Source organism: Chanos chanos, chromosome 2, assembly GCF_902362185.1.
Source record: "Chanos chanos chromosome 2, fChaCha1.1, whole genome shotgun sequence".
Taxonomy (NCBI): Eukaryota; Metazoa; Chordata; class Actinopteri; order Gonorynchiformes; family Chanidae; genus Chanos; species Chanos chanos.
The window spans coordinates 9,788,477-9,810,552 of record NC_044496.1 but is presented as its reverse complement, the minus strand read 5'-3'; the positions used below and the strand labels follow the sequence as shown (position 1 = coordinate 9,810,552).

General features: G+C 40.3%; 1 protein-coding gene and 1 pseudogene across 1 annotated transcript; both read left to right on the top strand.

Annotated features, from left to right (window-relative positions):
* The first annotated feature begins 2,189 nt into the window (after positions 1-2,189).
* On the top strand, positions 2,190-4,132 carry LOC115830134 (uncharacterized; annotated as a pseudogene).
* A 7,118-nt stretch (positions 4,133-11,250) lies between these two features.
* Positions 11,251-15,948, top strand: tsg101b (tumor susceptibility 101b). The gene is made up of 10 exons (XM_030766172.1): positions 11,251-11,465; positions 11,546-11,633; positions 11,842-11,907; positions 12,165-12,328; positions 13,003-13,129; positions 13,405-13,465; positions 13,775-13,869; positions 14,178-14,380; positions 14,819-15,058; positions 15,613-15,948. Exons 1-10 carry the CDS (start codon positions 11,421-11,423, stop codon positions 15,700-15,702), a joined length of 1,179 nt encoding a protein of 392 aa, XP_030622032.1. The 5' UTR covers positions 11,251-11,420; the 3' UTR covers positions 15,703-15,948.
* The last annotated feature ends 6,128 nt before the right edge of the window (positions 15,949-22,076 follow it).

Genomic DNA, 22,076 nt, shown 5'->3' with positions numbered 1-22,076 from the left:
TGTCATTCTTTTACCAAATTTGACTGCTGCTAACTTACTTTCTAACTGGGTTTTTTTGGGGGGCGGGGGGCGCTGGTGTTACAAGTGGACATTTGTACAACATTGTTTGGCTCTCAAAATGCTAAATTGAATTGTCAGGTAATTTAATAAGTGAGAGTTGAGAGAGATGGTGTTTTAAATTATCTGGAAATTTTGCATGTTTTAATGGTTGTCATTGAAGGTGATGAAAAAAGGATGATGTTGGAATATGTGAATTTTCACTTTCACTTGGCCATGAGAGGTTTTACATACTTTTGTTTATTTATTTATTTATTGTTTTGTTCTTGTGTTCAGGTGTCACTGGAACACCCCTTTTACCCCTTTAGTCATAACTGTTCCAGCAGTTTACCGGAATGCAGTTATGTTTGGGGAAAATAGCATATGGCTGACTTGATCATGTGAAAAAGTGTTAGTAACAAATAAATAGTTGGCAGAATCTTAGTAGTAAAGGGGAAAGAGTTAAATAGTTGTGGGTTCAATTCCTGACCATGATGGCTTTGTGTCATTGTGCCCTCAGACACTGTACTCAACACTGCTGCTTATGGCCTCTGATGGAAAAAGAAATGTGAAGTGGTTTTTGATAAAAGCGTTCATTAAATGAATGAATGTCACTGACCTAAAGAACAACCCATTCATAAAACAGGTAATCAAAACCTCTGTCTTTTTTGTTTGTTAAAAGGAATTGAGAAGCAGATTGTACAGTCAATAATAGTATGAAGGCACATATCTAACCACCTCTTTTTGGTGTTCATTTAAACAACCAAAGAATTGATAGGTTAACCATAACTGCCCTCCAGTGTTTGAAAAAGCTGGGACAATGGCTTAGGGCGTTGCCATGGACCCTGAATGTAATTTTAATCTAAAATCATAATACACTAATATCTGCAGAAGTAATTATAGATGTGGAAAGCAGTTGATAAAGACGTTGTGACTAGTTTGAGTACTGCCTAGGCTACTAACTGCAACTTAGGTACTTTTAAATGAATTGTCATGCTGCTGAATCACAGCTCACTCCCTTGTGGCGTGGTGCCCCAGATTACCACTCAACCTATTTTACTCGAAACCCCGCTTTTCAGTCAGAACGAAAAAAAATCCTTGTTTGTTTAACACCCATCAAGGCGTAATAATGAATTAAAGGGGAGAGGATGTTCAACTTCACGCTGACACCACTGAAGAATGACTTATTTCCATTGTTACAGCCTAATCGCGTTAATACTCTACCTTTTGAGTCTTTTGTTGTTGTTGTTGTTGTTGTTGTTGTTGTTGTCGTTGTGTCAGTTAAAGCTGATTCTATTTGATATCTGTCTTTGCATTTTACATACACAGTTGCGAGTGTATGTAAAATTGGATAATTTGAAGGATCTTATCAGCTGATGTATTTGTATTTTCGTCGTGCCTGCGACTATTAAGTACGGTACTTTCCTCTAAAGTGAAACGAAGACAACTCAAAAACAGTTGCTACCAATGCACATGAGCGGGAGTCCCGAGCTAACCTACATATTTTTGTTCAAAAATTCCTTTTAACACGATGTGAGTGAGCGAAAACATGGCTGGGACTATGGGGCTAAATCAGAGACTTTAAGCTTGGTATTGAAAAAAAAAAAACTAAATCGGCATTGATTAAAAAAGAAAACTAAACTGAAAAATAAACATTGGCATTGAAACACCTGTGTTGAAATTAACTTTGGGCACTGAAAAGTTGTTTTGATGTTTTTTGTTTATTCTAATGTACTTTTTCATTGTCAATCTTTGGTTTCTTCGTGTCTTTTTCTGAGCATTTTTTTTTTTTATGCTGCAAGTCTTTTTTTCGATGTCAGTACTTTTCAGTGTTAACTGTTTATTTTGGCGTGGTAGGGGAGGGGTTTTGTTGGGTGGGGCCCGAAGACATCCCTGTCATCGCCGGGGTATGCACTCCCATCCAGAGCGGACCGTTTCAGTCCAGCCTTACAGACAAGGCTTACAAGGTGGCTGCACTGTCGATCCGGGCCCTCAATACCACCTCTCTTGTAATGGCATACCAGGCTTAGCTGGATGCAGAGATGACGGCTTCGCCTGATCCCGCACTGTGGGATGAGCTGTGTCTCATTACAGATCACTGCTTCCACCTGCACAAGGTAATGGTATAGTCACAGGTCAGAGCCATAGGGTTGATGGTCCTGCAGGAGAGAGTGCGCTGGCTGAACCTCACCACCTTGTCCAGCAGGGAGAAGGAGGACCTTCTCGACACCTCCATAACACCCCAGGGCCTCTTTGGTACGGCGGTCACATCGATGCAGAAGAGGTGCGAGGAGAGAAAGAGGGAGGATGAAGCCCTGAAGCTGTGCCTGATAAGAAGGGCATCCTCGGTCATCCCTCCAGCCTATCGCCGGCCCTTCGCCCAGGACGCAGCGAGGCCTCCTCCCTCTTTCAGAATCCCCAGGCTGCCCAAACTTCAAACTGCCACCCAGGCTCCGCCAAGAGCGCCGGCCCAAAAGGGACTTTGGCAGAAGAGTCCCTTCGCCTCAGGAGGGGACCCGGTCCGACCAACAAGCCCAAGAGTGTTTGTAAAATGCACTGAGGGGGCCGTGGGACCGCTCAGGAAGCGCGGAATCCAAATAGCTCCGTAAGACCTGTGGTCTAAAGGTTAGCGAACCGGGCTTGTGACTGGAGGGTTGCTGGTTCGATTCCCAGGCCCAACATCCATGGCTGTGTGCCCTTGAGCAAGGCACTTAACCATAATGCTCCCCGGGCGCAGAGGAATGCTACGTCTGTTGTGTTTGTTCGCTACTGGTGTGTTGGATGGGTTAAATGCAGAGGACAAATTGACTGTTCACAGTGTGTGTGTGTGCAATCACTTAACTTAGCAATGACTGGCTTATTGCGGCATCCTCCGAGCAGGAAGCAACAGATCACACGCAGTTACACTTGGTGAATCCAGGCTTCAAAATAAATCTAGAAGAGAGTGTTTTTCTTTCTTGTCAGACTCCTTTATAGGCGTATCTATAGACTCAGCTCAGGCCAGAGTGAGGCTGACTGGAGAAAGGTTACAGACACTCAAAAACTGTCTAGGCCTTTTTTCTAGGTGAAAATTTGTGTCTCTGAGGCTTTGCCAGAGGCTGCTGGGGCTGATGGCCTCAGGCCTAGTGGTGGTCTAAATGGGACGCTTGCACATGAAGGGAATGTAGCGTTAGGTGACTTCTCACAGGTTAGACCCATGCCGTCAGGGTTCTCTCAGGGTGAGAGTCTCAGTGGCCTGCAAAACAGCACATGGAGAAGGGGTGGGCTTCCTGACTCAGGGAGTGCCTATGGGGGGTTGTTTTCTGCAGATAAGTGGACACAACAGATGCCTCCCTATCAGGCTGGGGGGGTGTGTTCAAAGGGAGAGCAGTGAATGGGATCTGGGATCCGCAGATGCACTCATCTCACATAAATTACCTGGAATTATTAGCAGTTCATCTGTCACTGAAACATTTCTTCCTTTTCCTGAGGGGACATCATGGGTTGCTCTGGACAGACAACACCACAGTAGTGGCTTAGATCAACAGACAGGGGGGCCTGAGATCCCTTCATTTACATGCGCTGGCACACAGACTGATTGTTTTCTGTCCCTGAAGGCCACCCATGTGCCAGGGATACTGAACTGCGGAGCAGATCTTCTGTCCAGGGGAAACCTCCTTTAAGCAGAATGGAGACTTCACCCAGGCGTTGTAAGTCTAATTTGGGAGCGTTACGGGCGGCTGACCGTGGACCTCTTTGCAACGCGGGAGAGTACTCAGTGTCCTCTGCTTTTCTCTTTTCACGATCAGAATGCAACCTCTGGGGGTGGATGCAGTGGCGCACTGGTGGCCTTGTGTTCTTTTGTATGCATTTTCCCCGATAGCTCTGATCTCCCCAACCCTAGCCAGGGTGGTGGGAGGAGGCCCTGTCGATGATTCTCATTGCTCCTTACTGGTTGTCAAAGCACTGGCTGGTAGAGATAACCCGACTTCTTTATCGAGAGCCATGGCCTCTGCCAAAATGCAGGGACCTGCTGTCTCAAGTGCGCGGAGAAATATTTCGTCCCCACCCAGAGAGGCTGGCTCTGTGGGCCTGGCCTGTGAGTGGTTTAATCTGAGGACTGTGGGCCTCCCTCTAGGCGTTATTGAGACCATCCAGAATGTCAGGGCCCCCTCGACAAGGTCCCTTTACGAGAGCAAATGGTCAATATTTGAGAAATGGTGCTTAGACTTACAGGAAGTTCCCTTTCAGTGTTCTGTGGTTGTGATTTTGTCTTCCTTGTGGGCTTTACACATCTACATGGAGAGGTCCAAAAGGTGTAGGAGAAGTGACCAGCTGTTTGTGTCTTGGGCAAAGAACCACTTGGGGAAGCCAGTCTCAAAGCAGCGGCTCTCTCACTGGATTGTGGGGGCTTTTGCTTTAGGGTACAGCTAGCATACATACCAGGGGTCTGCGGCCACAGCAAGCTGAGCCTCCCCACACACCTTCACCAGGTTCTACAGACTTGATGTGATGGCCCCCCCATTAGCCCATCCAGTGCTTAGTGTGGCAAAGTCTCAGTAAGACTCATTTCAGGACAGTCAGTTTCTTTGTAAAATCTGTCTAGCAATCCAGGAGTCTGTATTTTTCCCAATGTGAGACATGAAACGAACACTATGAAAGAGAAATTTATGTTACTTGCGTGATAAGGAAGGCTCCCACCCCACCCCCCGCCCCTGATCATTCAGCCCAATATCTCAACAGCCTCTTACGTTTCACCAGGAGACTTGAGACATCATTGAAATAATAAGGAAAAGAAAAATACTGCAGCTGAGGGTGCTATTTTTAATTGTAAGCTACAAGGCAGCCCCTGAGTCACACCTAATGGATATGATGTCGCTGACATGTAGTCTAACACAGCATGTAGAGCTTGTTGGTCTGTAGATCACCACTGAAATTAAACTTCCCCACTCTGCTTGTATAACTGGCTTTATTTTACGTGATGTTATGTTATTCTCAGCACTTTGAAGACCTTGTGTATATATGAAATGTTGTGTACGAAGATACGGGGCAAATCGCGTCCCTTATTGATTCAATACAGGACGCAGGATTTTATTTTCCAATACAGGACAATTCCGTAATATAAGGGACGGGTGGCAACCCTACTCACCAGACCACCCTCGTTGCTCATTCGTAGCGAGGAAGAAGTGAACATTTTTTGAATGAGTGGCAGTGCAGTGTCAAGCCCTTTTATTAAGGGTGAATCTCCACACTCCCCTGACACTGGCAATCCTGGCTGGCAGAATGTAATAGGAGCTTCTCATGAGGTCACAGCATGGGCATTCCCAATGTGACACTCACTTATTGGCCGGGGGGGGGGGGGGGTTCTGTCGAGTTGTGCTACCCAGAACCATGTGGGTCATTCCATACCAACTCACCTGGGCCCTCCAGTTCATGCCATGGATTTTCTTGAGAAAATTCATATGAGGAATTCTATTAAATTCATGGGGCCTTGTAAAATCCTATAGCTCTATGCCAAATACTTTTTTAATTATTAATTTTTGAAGTTTGGCCCTCAGAGCTAAATTTCATCATTTTTGCTATTCTTTGTAAACCTCACCAATTGCTTATTTATAACTGGATTGGGTTGAAATTTGTACTCAACATCCAAGAAACCCTAAGAATAATTTGCAACATGTGTTCATGCAAATAGTTGTTACTGAATGTCATTAATCAAATTAATAAAAATAAATTACTCAAACACAGAACCTTTAATTTTCAAAAATTAATATCTCCACAGGTTTTCACTTTTTTTGCGACCAAGTTTTGATTCTGTGCAGTGTTAATATAGTTCCTTCACATCTAGAAGTTATTTGGAGCCCTGTAAAAAACTGAGTGCCACAGATCTTGCTAAATATAGCTTCAGAGCTGAAAAACCCACTTTTAAGATATTTAGACTGTATATTTTCCCAAGAAGAATTACTTTGGTTTCCTTGAAACTTTTTTATGGGAAAGTGTTAATATTCATTGCAGATATATGAAAAATTAAAAATGTTATATTACTCTTTCACCATTTAATTTTTTTTAAATAGCTATTTTTTCGTACTTTTCACTAGCTGTAATTTTACATCTGGTGGTTTTATTTCAAAGGTAGATATTTGTACCATGTTGACTTCAAGGTTTTCTATCTCTGTGTTATACCTACTCAGCCTGTTTTTCATTGGGTTCAGGAAATTTGCAAGTTACAGCTTGTAATTGCTTGACTTGTCGCATACTAGATGATGTAACCCTAACCCATATTTACAGTCTCTGATTTAGCTCCGTAATCGGGGACTAAATCCGGAGCTAAGAAAACCGGAGCCTTTCATGCAGGTGCGCGCGTCTTCCAATATTGTGTGCAGCGCTTCATTACACCCGCGATTTTGGGACGCTGCAAGTCGAGGTCCGCTCTGTTACACAGGTTGTTGTTTTGCCATAAACACCTCCCTTTTCACGGCGAAAATATTCGGAGCTAGGCTTCAAATGTTTGGGGTTGTAACCCCGAATGACTGGACCTGACGACTCTGCTACTCTAATGGATTTCGTTTCCCAACTTTACAGATCCAAGGATGTAACCTAACTGTGGACGAAGTTACCAATGTGATCTCCCTGTTCAAAGACCTGATGCCAGCATTGGATAAGTATATTGAGTGTTTGAGGACTTCACTGGAACAATGTGACTGGTATGAGGAAATGTCATGCGAGCAAAGTGAAAGTCTAACCCGAGTTTGCAAAGTCTGGTACGTAACATGTGCATATGTTTAAAATTTCATCAATTCGTTCAGTGTACTTTCCCTGCCTTTTGCCTAAAATCTTTTTCCCCATAGTGTGTTAATGACGGATCAACCCGGGAGTTGCTGAGATTGGCAGGGACTATTCCAGTGAGATACAGAGGTAAGGACAGTGAAGTTAAAAGAATCAGACTCACTTGTGTCTTACTATGCACTGACAATATACTGAAGGATCTTCCCCAGACTGCACAGCACTAACTTGGATGTTGTGGCTTATTTATTTATTTTCTTTAAAATTTAGTGATCCCTGAATACATTTTATCCTCACTGTGTGTGGCAAAATGTTATAATTGTTCTTCATATGTACTTTTATTTTGTATTTTTTGAAGAGCTGCCTTAAAGTCGAACTTAACCGAAAAATATGCCTGGGGTAAACGAAACTACACTTCGGGAAATGCTACCAAAGGTGAATGTTCGAGATTTTCACAGAATTTATCGCATGACATAGGTCTTTACACGTCGCCTCTAATCGATTCCATTTTCCAGGTTTACAAATACAGAGACCTGACTGTACATGAAATCATCAATGTAATCACACAGTTTAAAGACCTGACGCCGGCAATGGACAATTATGGTGAGAGTTTGAGGAATTCATACGAACAGTTTGACAGGTTTGAGTTCAAAGAATGGTGTTCAGCCTCGACAAGGAAGAGCGAAACTCTTTCTTACTTTTCCAAAGTTTTGCTGAATTATAATGTAATGTATCCATATGACTTTATCCATTCATTCCACCATTACTTGTGTTTTCCCAACATTTTTGTCTGAACTCCTCTCTCTCGTAGTGTTTAACGATGGATCGACAAGGGAGCTGATGAGTTTGACCGGAACCATCCCAGTGCCTTACAAAGGTAAAAGCAGACCAGTTTAAAAACAATCAGACACACGTTTTATTGTACAGTTACAATATTCAGTAGTATTTTCATCTCTAGACAACACAAAATTATACAGATCTTAAAACTGGGAGTTTATTTATTTGTTCATAGTTATTTGTTCTTCGACTCTCTTTCTCTGTAGGAAATGTGTATAACATCCCCATCTGTGTGTGGCTTCTGGACACATATCCCTATAACCCTCCCATCTGCTTCGTCAAGCCCACAAATACCATGATGATTAAGACTGGGAAACATGTTGATGCCAATGGAAAAATATACTTTCCCTACCTACATGAATGGAAACAGGTGAGGCTTTATGTCAATGTTATCACCTGAGTTTTTTTATTATTATTATTTTTCCTTCTTTTTTCAGTTCGGATACATTTATGTGATTCTAATCTTGATTATTTTTGTAGTATATGATAATGATGCATCTTTCTGCTGCCACGATACAGTAATTTTTCCTTATATAACAGACAGAATCACTGTTAGCGTTACGGCTAAAATTTTGATTTGTGGAAATGTTTTGTTTACTTAGAGGATACATTAATTAGGATCAGATTATGTGTAAGACAATAGAAGAGTCCACAGGCAAATCCATTGTTCCTTTTTGACCACAATAAATAAAAACCTGTGTGTGTGTTAAAGCCCCAATCAGACTTGCTTGGGCTGATCCAGGTGATGGTGATGGTGTTTGGAGAGGACCCCCCAGTCTACTCACGGCGCGCCACACAGACTTTACAGTCTTCCCAAGCCATGAGCGCTCCTCTCTGTAAGTTCAAACCCTCCCTTACACCTAACTTTATACTGGCTAGCATCATATTATACTGAACAGTTATTTATTTAGTTAGTTAGGTAGGTAGGTAGTTAGTTAGTTAGGTAGGTAGGTAGTGCTTTAGCCATCAAACCAAAACAGATTAATGTCTAAGTAAGAACTAAATTCTGTAGTTTCTTTTACACTTTTTTTAAACGTTACTTCATACTTAACATACTTAATTCTGTGAAATATTTTATGGCACACCAGTAGATATTTATGCAATTAGTCATTATCTGTTTCATACTTATTATGAATTAAAAGAAGCTCTGTAGAGTGCTGTTTGCATTCTGACATTATATGATGTCATGTGTCAGTCAGTTAACAAATTAGTCTTGTTTAGATAAAGTGAAATTACATTTTTTAACAATGAAACAATTCGAGTGAAGTGGAATGATTTAGATTAGTCACTGCATCTTCCAGAATGAAATCCTTAATCTTTTCTATAGCTCCACAGTCTATTGTGCTGTGTATTTGTCTTAATATATTTATGTCTGTAAACATGCTTTTGTGCTCTTTTGTGCATTTAACTTTGAGATGGGAAGTTTACATTCATTGCTGTGTGAAATATGACAAAAGCAGATTTCGTCCATTTGCACTGACATCACTAATAAAGTTATAAGCACTATAGCTAGCCTCCACTGTTTCCTTGTCAACTAGTGAAAATGAAATTTACATCTCTAACAAGTATAGATTATGCCAGTGATACTAGCCATACATGTATGAGTCATAATTGTAATTAACTATAAAATTTAATGGGAGAGTCATGTTTTCTGTTAATCAATAAATATTGTGCTAAATTGCACATAGCACTCAGCTGATCTTGAATTTTGTCTGCCCACAACACAGCAGATTTATGTCCATCAAAAATATTACATTTGTGGTCATACCTCCAATTGTTTCTTGAATTAAGTAGCATGATAAATATATTCTAATTTAATATTTTTCTGGATAAATACATCAAATAGCTGTAACTTACATGGGACTGCCCAGCAGTACCAACAGATAGAAATTAAACTGTATAGGTTAAAAAGACTGTCAAACATCCATTGCGTCCAGTGGCAACAGGAATATTAGAAATCACTTACTGAGAAAATCAGTCTCAATGCAGTCCAGGTAAACTGTGCTAGGTGTGGAATGTTTAAGGTTTGCACTTTCATAACTGTAATGAAATTGGATCTGTTATCAGTATTGTAGAATGGTTTAGTTTAATTAATACATTTTAGAAGTAATAAAATTTGGGAGTAGTGATTCAGGGTGTGGTGCTATCCCCTAAAAATAATAGCACAATATTTTCAAAAACTTGAAAACTTGAAATGGTGGATGCATGGCCAGTTTAATGTTAGCAGCGTTTTCCCACTAAAGAGCAGTGGCATGAATTCCACGATATTTTGTCGAAATATTTTGGGGGGTTTTTATTTTTTTTTTGTTCTTTGAGGAGCAGGAGGAAGAAGGAAACAGATGTTCTTGATTATGAAATTCAGACCGGCCACATTATCATTGCAGTGTAAAACAGGAACAAATGTGACAAACTACACATTATTTGGTGCTGTAGTATATGCAGTTCCATTATTTCTAAACATGAAGGATAAATAATTATACATTTTTTTAAAAGCTCCATCAACCGAAAAGGCCAAGAACACAGAGGATGGGATTGGAAAAACTCAGACAGAACTGTCTTCACCCTCAAACCGTGGCAAGAGTGTGCAGTATCTATCTGAAGATAAAGGCAAAGCTTTGCAGAGAACTGACTCTGAAAAGCTGCTGACACAGCTGGTGGCCATCCAGGAGAGCATAACCTCTATTGATACTCGCCTTTGCCAGATTGAAACCCAAACCTATCTCACGCTGAGTTCCATCAACAGGAATTTGGAGAAGATAGCCGACGCCATGAACCAGTGCTCTTGCCCATGTTCCTCCACCAGCAAAAGCTGAAGCTATTCCTGCAGATGATGCCCGGTTAGAAACCCTCACCAGCTCATTACCAATAGCTAAGCATAGCTTTCTCTTGTGATTTCCAACAAGCAGATCTCCCTCTGAAATCTAAATATGAAGGAGGCAAAAATGATCACTTACGTTCTGACTTTTTTAAACTACCCATGGCTTATTTAGAGAGCATTCTCTCCTTTTCTTCCTCTATCTATCTATCTATCTATCTATCTATCTATCTATCTATCTATCTATCTGTCTGTCTGTCTGTCTGTCTGTCTGTGTACACACACACAGATATGTAAAATGGGGTTTGAATATGCCCCACTCTAAGTATCATTGTAATCATTACAGTGTGCTCTTTGGTATGACAAATAAAGAAATCATATGTTGCCTAATTTTGCATATTTTTGAGTACTTTGTTCTCTAGATTTACTACATGATCTCTCTCTCTCTCTCTCACACACACACACACACACACACCCGTATACAAGTTGATAAAGAGAGGGCAAGAACTTGGGCAAAGCCAACTTTAGGGGTGGCCATGAGTATTTAACCCTCTAAAATGGCACAGATAAAAATGTACAAAAATGTATCATTTCCGGGTTTTTTTCAGTCACATAACTATTTTGCCCAATTATTACATTAATTACTTTTAATAATAAAAGGGAAATGGAACGCATTCAAAGAAACACAGTCACCTAGTGAATGGGAAAAGTATGCATAATTTGAGATTCCACGCCGAGTTATAGTCAGCTGACCGGAAGTTATTAAAGAGTTTTCTTCCGTGATTGCTTGACTTGGCGTAAATATTAATGTCGGCATTACTGTTCTCGGGTTTGTTTAACAGAGGCTGTAAGTAACACTGCAGGGGTTGAAACTGATGTGAGCAAACGTGAATTTTGCAGACCTAGTCATTCCTATTTATTATCGTGTTGTATTTTTTGAAGAACTGCCTTAAGTCGAACTTAACCGAAAAATATGCCTGGGGTAAACGAAACTACACTTCGGAAAATGCTGTCAAAGGTGAATGTTCGAGATTTTCACAGAATTTATCGCATGACATAGGTCTTTACACGTCGCCTCTAATCGATTCCATTTTCCAGGTGTACAAATACAGAGACCTGACTGTACATGAAATCATCAATGTGATTACACAGTTTAAAGACCTGACGCCGGCAATGGACAATTACGGTGAGAGTTTGAGGAATTCATACGAACAGTTTGACAGGTTTGAGTTCAAAGAATGTCGTGCAGCCTCGACAAGGAAGAGCGAAACTCTTTCTTACTTTTCCAAAGTTTTGCTGAATTATAATATAATGTATCCATATGACTTTATCTATTCATTCCACCATTACTTGTGTTCTCCCAACATTTCTGTTTGAACCCCTCTGTCACATAGTGTTTAACGATGGATCGACAAGGGAGCTGATGAGTTTGACCGGAACCATTCCAGTGCCTTACAAAGGTAAAAGCAGACCAGTTTAAAAACAATCAGACACACGTTTTATTGTACAGTTACAATATTCAGTAGTATTTTCATCTCTAGATAACACAAAATTATACAGATCTTAAAACTGGGAGTTTATTTATTTTCTCTTAGTTCCGTGTTTACTGAGTACAGTCATTTCATTCTGTCCTCTTCTGTTTTGAGCAGAATGTCGTTACTTTTCTTCACATTAAATGCACACATCATCAGATCGACTGTACCCTCTTTCTTTGTAGGAAATGTGTATAACATCCCCATCTGTGCGTGGCTTCTGGACACATATCCCTATAACCCTCCCATCTGCTTCGTCAAGCCCACAAATACCATGATGATTAAGACTGGGAAACATGTTGATGCCAATGGAAAAATATACCTTCCCTACCTACATGAATGGAAACATGTGAGACTTCATGGATTCCATACACCTTATCATCTGACAGTTTTGTTTTATTTATTTATTTTTTTTCAATTCAGACTAGTCCATTGTAAAATATACATATTTTTGATTATTAAAGTAATCATTGTTTTTGTCTTTCATGTTGTGTGTGTGACGCAGAGAAATATTTTCAAATCTATTGTTATGGATCTGTGATTCATGCCGATGTCACGTTGAAATTCCGCAATGTTCACCACTAGAGGGTGCACGTGTGTCGTGACAAGGCTGTGGTTTGTATGCAGATGTGTTGTGCTTCTTGGTGATCTGATGAATTTTTGAGAGAGAGATTATGAGACAGGCTGGTCATGTATCTCATCATCTTTTCTTTGTTAAATTGCGTTATATATCTCATATGAGGTATATGATTCAGAGAGACCTCATGGCGGTTTTTGATTGTATCCTTGTTCTCTCTGTTCTGATACATAACAGTTCGCAACTATATTAACAAAAAAAAAGCCACTATAAAAATAACCACTCAATGGAATTTAATCGGTTTCAGCTTTGTTTATATTAGTTCATTGGAAATATTTTTTATTTTATTTTGAAGCCAGTGATCCTGAATTATTTAAATTTGTCCATTTGATGTCTATAAGTTTACACTAGTGTTTTTAATCTACTGTTCATTTTTGTTTTTAAAGCCCCAATCGGACTTGCTTGGGCTGATCCAGGTGATGGTGATGGTGTTTGGAGAGGAGCCTCCAGTCTTCTCCCGCTCCTCAAGACAGAGTACCTACCAGCCTTTCCAAGCTGCAGGACCTCCAAACAGTGAGCTGATAATGTCATCTAGCGCTGCATTTAAGTTCTTTTAAGTACACATTTCACTGATTGCTTCCCAGGCCAATTATTTGTGTTAATGTAGTTGATCAAAGTCCTTAATGGACCTTTTCTTCTCTACTATGGTGTCAGCGTGGGGATTTCTGCTCTTTTCTTTTTAGTTATGGCTAAAAAAATGGTTTGTTGATGATGTTCTGTTGAGAGTGAGACAGATATATTGGTTTTACCTTGTTGTTATGTCTAAATCTTCTGTTTTGCCCCTTTAGCTTCCTATGTGCCCACTCCACAAGGATCCATGTTTGGTCAAGGTCACCCTGCTACTCTTGGGTAAGAGCTCTTATTGACAAACATATTAAAGGGCGTTATTGACAAACATATTATTAAAGACTATATATTTAAAGTCATCCATATTATTCAGTGTCATTTATAGCAATTTTAATGAGCCATTTATTAGAAGCCTGAGGTTTTTTTGCACGCAGTGTGAAAATTAGTGTCTGACTCGGTTAAATGACATAGTTTACAACATAGTTTACACAGTTTACAACATAGCTTGCACACTTTACAACTGTGTGTCGTTGCGTTACAGATATGGAATTGTTATTGCATTTATTCTTAATGTGGTACTTCTCTCTTAAGAGGTTTTCAAGGCTATCCATACCCTGCTGCAAACTCTTATCCTTCTACAGCGGCCCCTGCACACTACACCCCTGTGACCCCGCCCTCTGTAGCAGGTGAGCCAGGATAGACAGTGGGTCAAACCACAGAGAGCATAACTAGCCATTTGTTCCTTTGTCCAATGTTTTTATCCAGTTTATACTACAAAGAAGTGTATACAGATGTTATGTAAGCTAAAATAGGGGACATGCACATATGTTTGTATGTCTGTTATTTGAATACAGCTATGATTGTCTTAATAACGTAGTAATTCTCTAAGTAATGTGTCGTTTGTAGAATGCTGTGAGTGTGAATAAACTTAACGAAGACATGGTTTGCTTCAATAAGATGAGAAAATAGATATAAATGTAAGCGCATCCCTCAGGTCAGAACCAAAATAACACCATCGGCGACGACGCCATCAAAGCTTCGATGCTTTCCGCGGTCAGCGATAAACTCCGCAGGAAAATGAAGGAGGAAATGGACCGAGCTCAAGCTGAACTGGATGCTCTGAAGAGGACAGAGGAAGACCTGAAGATGGGGCATCAGAAACTTGAGGAGATGCTGGCCCGTCTGGATCAGGAGATTGTAATGATGCATTCTCCTCTCTTGTATTCTAGCTGCGTTAGCTCCACAAAGGGCCATAATGTGTGATCATGTTGTAGGGCCATACTGTTTGATCAAGTTGATTTCTGTGTATAGAGACTATAGATCCTTTGGTGCTTTTTAGATACTGTGGATCCTTCTTTTTTTTTTTTTTTAACTCTATAAGACAGAAAGAACAGCGCAGTTTGGCTATGCTGAATGGCAGATTCAGATAGGAACATTTTTGGGTCTTCCGTTGAATTTGACTGCGAAATCAGAACCGTTATTTCTCATACTGAAATCTGTTAAGTTAAGTGCTTCTTAGATTTCAGACCACTGCACTCCTCTTAAACCACAGATATGTGTAATCAGTGCCAGAGTAACAGGAGGCTAAGATCAATGGATTTAAGCGTCGCGCTGTAATGTCTTATTGTATGACAGGTGGGTGTGGACAAAAACATGGAGCTCCTGAAGTGTAAAGATGCAGAGCTGAGTGCCGCTCTTGAAAAGATGGAGACGCAGAGCGAGAGTAAAGACATCGACGAGGTCATCGCTCCCACCACGCCGCTCTACCGCCAGATCCTGAACTTGTACGCAGAGGAGAGCGCCATCGAGGACACCATCTTTTACCTGGGAGAAGCGCTACGGAAAGACGTCATTGATCTGGAGGTCTTCCTCAAGGTCAGTCCCGTCGCTAATCTCCAAACAGGCACATTTAACCGACCCTTTCTTCTCCTCCTTTTGGACATCTGTTTTTCACTTCCTGTGTTTCTTCCTCTTTGTCATCCTGTCTTCTAGTTCCGCTTAATGTTGTATTTTTGCTTCCCAACCTACTGCTTTCGTATCTCTGTCTCTCTCTCTGTGTTTTGATTAGTTTGAGTGTTTTTGTTGTGGTTTCTGGATCAAAAGAGTGCTTTAATCACCAATTCACTAATTTAATACTTACCAAACAGTCTCATAACATTATGTATTATTTCTTCCCTTCTGTCGTATCTAACAAATGCTGAATTTTGCAGAATCAATGCAGAGTCCACTTTGACTCAGACTGTTAGCTTATGGGTACTTCAGTGATGTGGTATCATTGCGACATGATTAGGAGCTGCTGTGCTTGATATGTGTAGTGTGTTTGGTTTGTGTGATGAGTAAAGCGTATTTGGTTTGTATGTGTGTGTGTGAGTGTGGTGTGTTGGTGTGTGTTACTCTGTCTCTGACAACTCTGCCATGTGTGTCCACAGCATGTTAGGCTCCTGTCTCGGAAACAGTTCCAGCTGCGAGCGTTGATGCAGAAAGCTCGGAAAACTGCCGGCCTGAGCAGCCTGTACTGAACACGCTCAAAGCTTCTCTGTTCTTCACAATTTCACCTGCCGTCGATTTTCAGTTTAACTCAGGAACAAATCTCCTCTCTAGATCTGATGTATCTGTCGTACAAAAATATGAAGATATATGAATATGTATAATGATGTTATATTTGCTTTTGCATTTTGAAAGGACTCTTAGTTTTGTTTTTTAAATGATTTTTCCCAGGTGCCTTAAAATGGTAGGAACTGCAATAATAGCTACGACCTGTAGGGGGCTGAAATGATCATGATCTCCAGATGGCGGCATGATATCACTGTACTGAGGTACTGGGGTCATCTGTTTGCCCTACTTTGTGATACTCTCAGGTATTAGAACATGAGCAGGGAGCTAAAAAACCAAACCAAAACAGAGTATATGCTACCATATCACAGGACATAACTGGACCCAGTTACTCTTCAGCCAAAATCACTTAAATAGTGTTGAATTCACCAGGGACACTCTTCTCCTCATTGTTCACTGGTAGTCAGTGATGGTCAGGCTGTGTTCCAGCATAAAGTCGCTGCTTTGCTCGTAGAAAGAAAGATGAGTGATCCACTTCGCTCATAACAGAGTAGGCATGTATTAGCCCCACTCACCTTAAATGAAGAGGGGTGTCACAGGAGAGGAGAGGAGAACTTCATGTGTACTGGGCATTCCAAAGAGAAACTGGGGAAAAGAAAAAAAGAAAAGAGAGAGCTTCTTCTGTTTAGTGCAAGCCTTAAAGTAGCATGACTCTGCATTGAAGAGTAAATGCAATTATTTGCATAAACTCTTATTCAGTAGCATCTGAACAAACCTAGTGCACTAAAAAAAAAAGAAAGAAAAAAAAAAGCCTTTTTCTCTAAAAGCCAAACTGAAGGAGGCCATAAAGCGGCGTGGAGTTCCAGAGTTCTGTAGTGAAGGATTGTTTAGAATGTCATTTATCTTTCTACACTTGTTTGTTCTAATTTGTATTCGTATGATAGTGTAATCCTTCAAAGGGACTTTTTGAATTCTTTTGTATATTTACATTTTCCAATATTTAGATTTGGGGTTTTAAGTATTATATGACATGAGTATTCTCAGTGGCACCCATATCCAGCAAGAAATCTTTATTAATATTTGCATATTTGGCTTTTTAATGCCTAGCATTTAATTTTGGTTTTGAATTACTTTACCTGCTTGGTCATGGTCTGTTTGGTGCTTGGTATATCATATCTGAAAATATTTTGCTCAGGGTGTTTGATGTACTATAAATCTTCATAGCTATTTTTCTTTCTCTGACCGTTTGAATACTACACCAGTGCTAGGTAACAACAATAACGTTTGCACTAAATTTTTACAACTTGGAGAAGCGTTTGGAAGAATAGACACGAAGGGGCTATTGTTTACCTTGCAATGACAGTTTTGCATATAATTAAGGTTTTATGCAGACGCATCCAAACGTGTATTTGTGTTAAATACAGTCTACATTTTGTACTAGTTATTTTGTTCATTTTTCCAAAGTGATGTCAGTGAATCATCTCTACCTCTACCTGACTGTTCATTGTCCAGTCACAGAAGGTTTGGGAGGGAGGCCTGTTTAAGAAACTGAAGATGCCATAGATTTTAACAGTTATTTCCATATTGTACATTACTGTTCTCAGTTCTTTTTTACCACACCAAAAGCACTTTTAGTGGCTCGAGCTTTCTTTGAAAATGTACAAATGTGTTTCTTCTGGGAAAAAAAATGCACTTTTCTCCAAAGGAGCATTCCTGTTATTACTGCCTTTAAAATGTGAAAGAGGGGACCTTTAGAGGGGAACATGGGCTTTATAGTTAGTCCAACAAGGGCGTCTGCTGTCTACAATTGTTATTTCTATGGTTCATTAAAATAAAAAAAAGATTTAAAAACCTGCACTTGTATTCGTTGCGTGTTTTTAAAATTCTGCTCTGCATTTCCACTGCCACGTCTGAGTTTATTATGAATTGTGCATCAGAATATGTTTATCTAAAATCTCCTTTGAGAGTTCAGAAATAATGTTTCCATTTGAGTGTATATTAAATGTTACGTGTTCATTCAACCAAATCGCCTTAAAAGCATCTGTAAGTTTCTTAAAGCTGTGGTGTTTTTTAACAGCTGCTCTGTATGATAAATAGAGGATGCCACTTACTTAAACTGTGTTAAACCATTGAAACGTGTTGCACTCACAGAACAAACTGCTGTCTTCTGGATATTAATTTTAGTCCATACTCTTTTTTTTTTTTTTTTTTTTAAAGTGGTTTCTGTTTATTTCAAAAAAGGTCAGCAATTTTACATGAGGAAAATGTAGAAGGAAAATGATGTTGAATCACCTCCTGTTACTGAACACATTTTCCCATGAAATTATCTCCTAAGAAAAACAGCTCTCAAACACTCAGCAACAGAAATATAGTCAGCCACACACACACACGCACACACACACACAAACACACACACACAACATGCACTAGAGGAAAGCTGTGCAGTTTTAATTCTTGCTATCAAACAGAGGTTGGTGTGCATCTGTCTCTAATGTGTGCGTTTAGGATAAAAGGCCCAGAGGCTGTGTGCTGTGGAGAAGAGAGACCTCTCATGGCCTCAGTGCCTAAAGCTCTAGCATTGCTGATGTGACTGGGTGAGGCGGGATCAGAGAGGGAAGATTGGGGTGATGTGTAGGGAGGCTTTTTCCTGCTTTGAAGGGATTTCTGCTTGGGGCACATTCAATCAGGCTACAGAGGAGGTTCAGAAGTTCAACAATCCTTCAGCCTCAGCTCCTGGTCTATATGACTGAAGCCTGCAGCTTTGCTTTCGATGTCTGTCAGATCAGAAATACGGCAGAACATTGTAAACAGGCTTTAGATAGCACCGGGGCCATCATGAACGTGCCACTGGTAGGGTTGTCTATGGTAATGACTTTTTTGAAGTTGTGCATTGTGTTTTTCAATGTACAGACAAAAAGAACACATTTCCATGAGAGCCAAATCACCTGCAAACTCTGTTAGCCCACACTGAGCCCTAAATAAACGGTACATTTGTAGTATTTCTTCTGGATCTGAAAGAACATAGTTATGTTTGAGATGAGTGTAGACAGCTTGGTGAATTCTGTCTGTATTTGTCTTTGAGAACTTTTGAGTGACCAGTTTAACAGATGTAAAGCAATATCAAAGTGAAATATATTTTCTGTCTTCAGTGAAAAAAGAGTTTTGAGACTGAACATTTTGCACATACAGGCTTTGGGACATTCCTCAGAAATTAAAGGGGGTGTCTGCTGAGTTTTTTTCTTGGAAACCTCTGATATAAAAACTGAGAATACTCTCCCTTTGAAATACACGATCTTAGATCAGTCTAATTCACTATTCTTGCAGGGTGCTTTTACTGCTCAGCAGTGTATCAGAGACATTTGAATCTGCACATGGATAGCCTATCATTGTTCAGCTTAGAACAAAATGGAATGTTGGAAATGCTACAAAATTTAAAAAGCCCGTTGTGGAGTGCATCCCTTGACCGTTCCAAATTTCATTTCACAGATGACAGCCAGCGGCTTCTAATCCAGCTGCTGCGAGGGACAAGAACACCAGCCATCTTGTCCAGCTCTAATCAGCTTGTTGGACACATGAGAGAGTAAATGATTGAATGAGTGAGTGAGAGGGAGCTTCCAACAACTTCCGCTAGTGCTCTGCATACATTTCCTTATTTCTGGTAGAAGAGGGTAAGATGCTGTTGAGAGCCTCAGGATGCTGTTAGTGGCTGAGAAACAGTGCTGTGAGAGATGATGGTGTTAACAGACCTACTATCACTTAGTAATCCTTAGTGCACTTATTGATTATTCCTCACCCGCCAATGTGTCCTAAAGTGCAAAACCCTTTTCTACTATTTTCCTATCTATGCTGTCAATATCAGCATCCATACAAATGTCTGATGATGATGATGATGATGAGGATGAAACTGACAACAACAACAATGACAACAGCTAAACAATAGTAGATGACAATTTACTAAATAGTAGTATTGTAATACTACTACTACTACTACTACTACTACTAATAATAATAATAACGATAATATAATTGTCATCATTGTCACGAAAATAATTTCTTTATGACAATGTGGACACAGCCAATAAACACAATAGACACATGCATGCACACACATAGACATATACACACACTCTCCAACAAACTGCATTCGTTGGGTTTAGTGTGTTTTCCTGGCCTTGTCAATTTGAACTGTCCCCTGGGTGTGAGAGTAAGACCCCCACTACAGTGAGTGCTTAATGATCATCAGGTCAGAGCCACTTCACTCTGTCGGTTAAAAAGTGACAGCCGTGTCCTGCGGTGACAAGACAAAGCTGAGAAAATCTGGTCCGTCTGAAAGCTCAGATTTGTATGAAATGTGATTGAGTTTTTCCACTCTGACAGATTATTGAATGTAGCCGGACAATAACACTCCGGGCAACACTCAGGTTGGGAGAAAATGACCTCAGACGCCACTTCCAGTTCTTTATGACCTCTGATGTCCTCACTGTGTCACCAGGTTAATTATATCTCAGGTCAGTTGAACGTCTAACATATATCACACACATACACACAATCAGAGCCTAGGATTCTCCTTGTCTCTCCTCTCTTCTGTCTGTGAGATTCAACTCCGACCCCATGCTCTTCACCATAAGCTACATATAGGCAGTGGTTATTGAAGCCAGTAAAAGAGAAATTAAACTAATTAGTATTTTTTTTTTTTTCGAAAGAGAGTGGGGCTCTGTCTGGTTTGCTGATCAGGACTTGGTTGGGTTTGACAGAGATGAATATGGCTGGTTTGGCTTTGACAGAGATGAAAAGAGCTGATTTGGGTTTAATAGGGTTGAATAGGACTGGTCTAGTTTCAACAGGGATGAGCAGGGTTTAGACTTGAAAGGGATGAGGTAAGATTCAGCAGGGTTGGTTTGGGTTTGACAGAGATGAATACAGCTGGGTTTAAGTTTAACAAAGATGAAAATAGCTGGATTTAGGTTTGATAAAGATGAATACAGCTGGGTTTAGGTTTGAAAGGAATGAGCAGGGTTCAGTAGGGTTGGTTTGGGTTTGACAGGGAAGAATACAGCTGGGTTTAGGTTTGACCGGGATGAATACAGCTGGGTTTAGGTTTAACAGAAATGAGTGGGGCTGGCTTTAGATTTGACAAGGACAAGTAAGCTTTGGTAGTGCTGCTTTAGCTTTGACAGGGATGAGTAGGACTGATTTGGGTTTGACAGGGAGTAGGGATCCGCTAGGATCTGAGGACAATAGTGGTCAAAGAATGTTAAGACTTCTGTATAACAGCAGGGGGCATCAGTAGTTGCTGGTTACATTTCTGTGATACTGCAGGACATCAACTGCGGTCCAGCATTTTGCATTAGTCACTGTGAGATCACACGCCCGCCCACTGCGGACTTTAGAAATTGTCTTAGCTCCAAAATCTTCTCTTGGTCTCTATCAGTATTTGCCATATACAGCAATTAAAGAGTTCAGTATGTATCCATAAATACAACTGGAAATACCTGATTTTGTTTGTGAGAGCAATATATATTTCTTTCTTTGCCTTCGATGAAATGGCAGTATTCTAGGAGACACACAAAATATATTGATTAAATGTTTTGTATTAATGTGATTATAGATGCATTCAGTGCAGGGTTTGATTCCTGTTGCATATAACACAAGTGAAGGTGATTGTTTAATCTTATCAAAGCTGAACAAACATTGTCGCTGATATAGCCCTACAATCTGATCTCCTAATCAGTACTGTCAACAAAACCCAAGAGACACATTCACATACTCTCTCTCTCTTTCTCTCTCTCTCTCTCGCTCTCTCTCTCTCTCTCTCTCTCTCTCTGTCTCTCTGACAGAGACTTTATCCATCTTCACTAAGAATCCAAGTCCATTTCAGAATTTTAGAAATATAATTTCCACATACATGTATCATCCAGCCAAATTCAAGGTTTTTGGCCTTGCGCACAGCGGTCTCATCCTTGTCATTTGCAGACGGGTATACAGTATGTGGGACAGCAAAGGGATTTTCACTTTGAGATGCTTTTTTCTGTTTATATAATTCAACAAAGTCTAGCGAACATACATGACAAAACAGACCAAAAAAAAAAATGCCAACCACAACAAATTCTGAGTGTGCTGTGAAGTGGTAGATGCTCCAAGGTAAAAGGGAAGTGATTTTTCACCATTCAGGTTTGTTCTGTCACTTTGTTTCTCCCTGTCCAATTTTTGTCCTCCGTTTTTTTTTTTGTTTTTTTTTCTGTCAGAGAGGTGACATGAAATTGCCTGCCTCAGGAACGCAGAAACCCCAGAGAGGGGGAGAAAGCAAAGAAAGAGTGAGAGAGAAAGACAGAGAGAGAGT

Excerpts from the sequence above, each read along its gene's own strand:
- tsg101b (XM_030766172.1), top strand. The coding sequence starts at position 11,421 with ATGCCTGGGGTAAACGAAACTACACTTCGGAAAATGCTGTCAAAG. Across the intron at positions 13,466-13,774 it reads GGTCACCCTGCTACTCTTGG|AGGTTTTCAAGGCTATCCAT; the intron begins GTAAGAGCTCTT and ends TTCTCTCTTAAG. Across the intron at positions 13,870-14,177 it reads GACCCCGCCCTCTGTAGCAG|GTCAGAACCAAAATAACACC; the intron begins GTGAGCCAGGAT and ends CGCATCCCTCAG.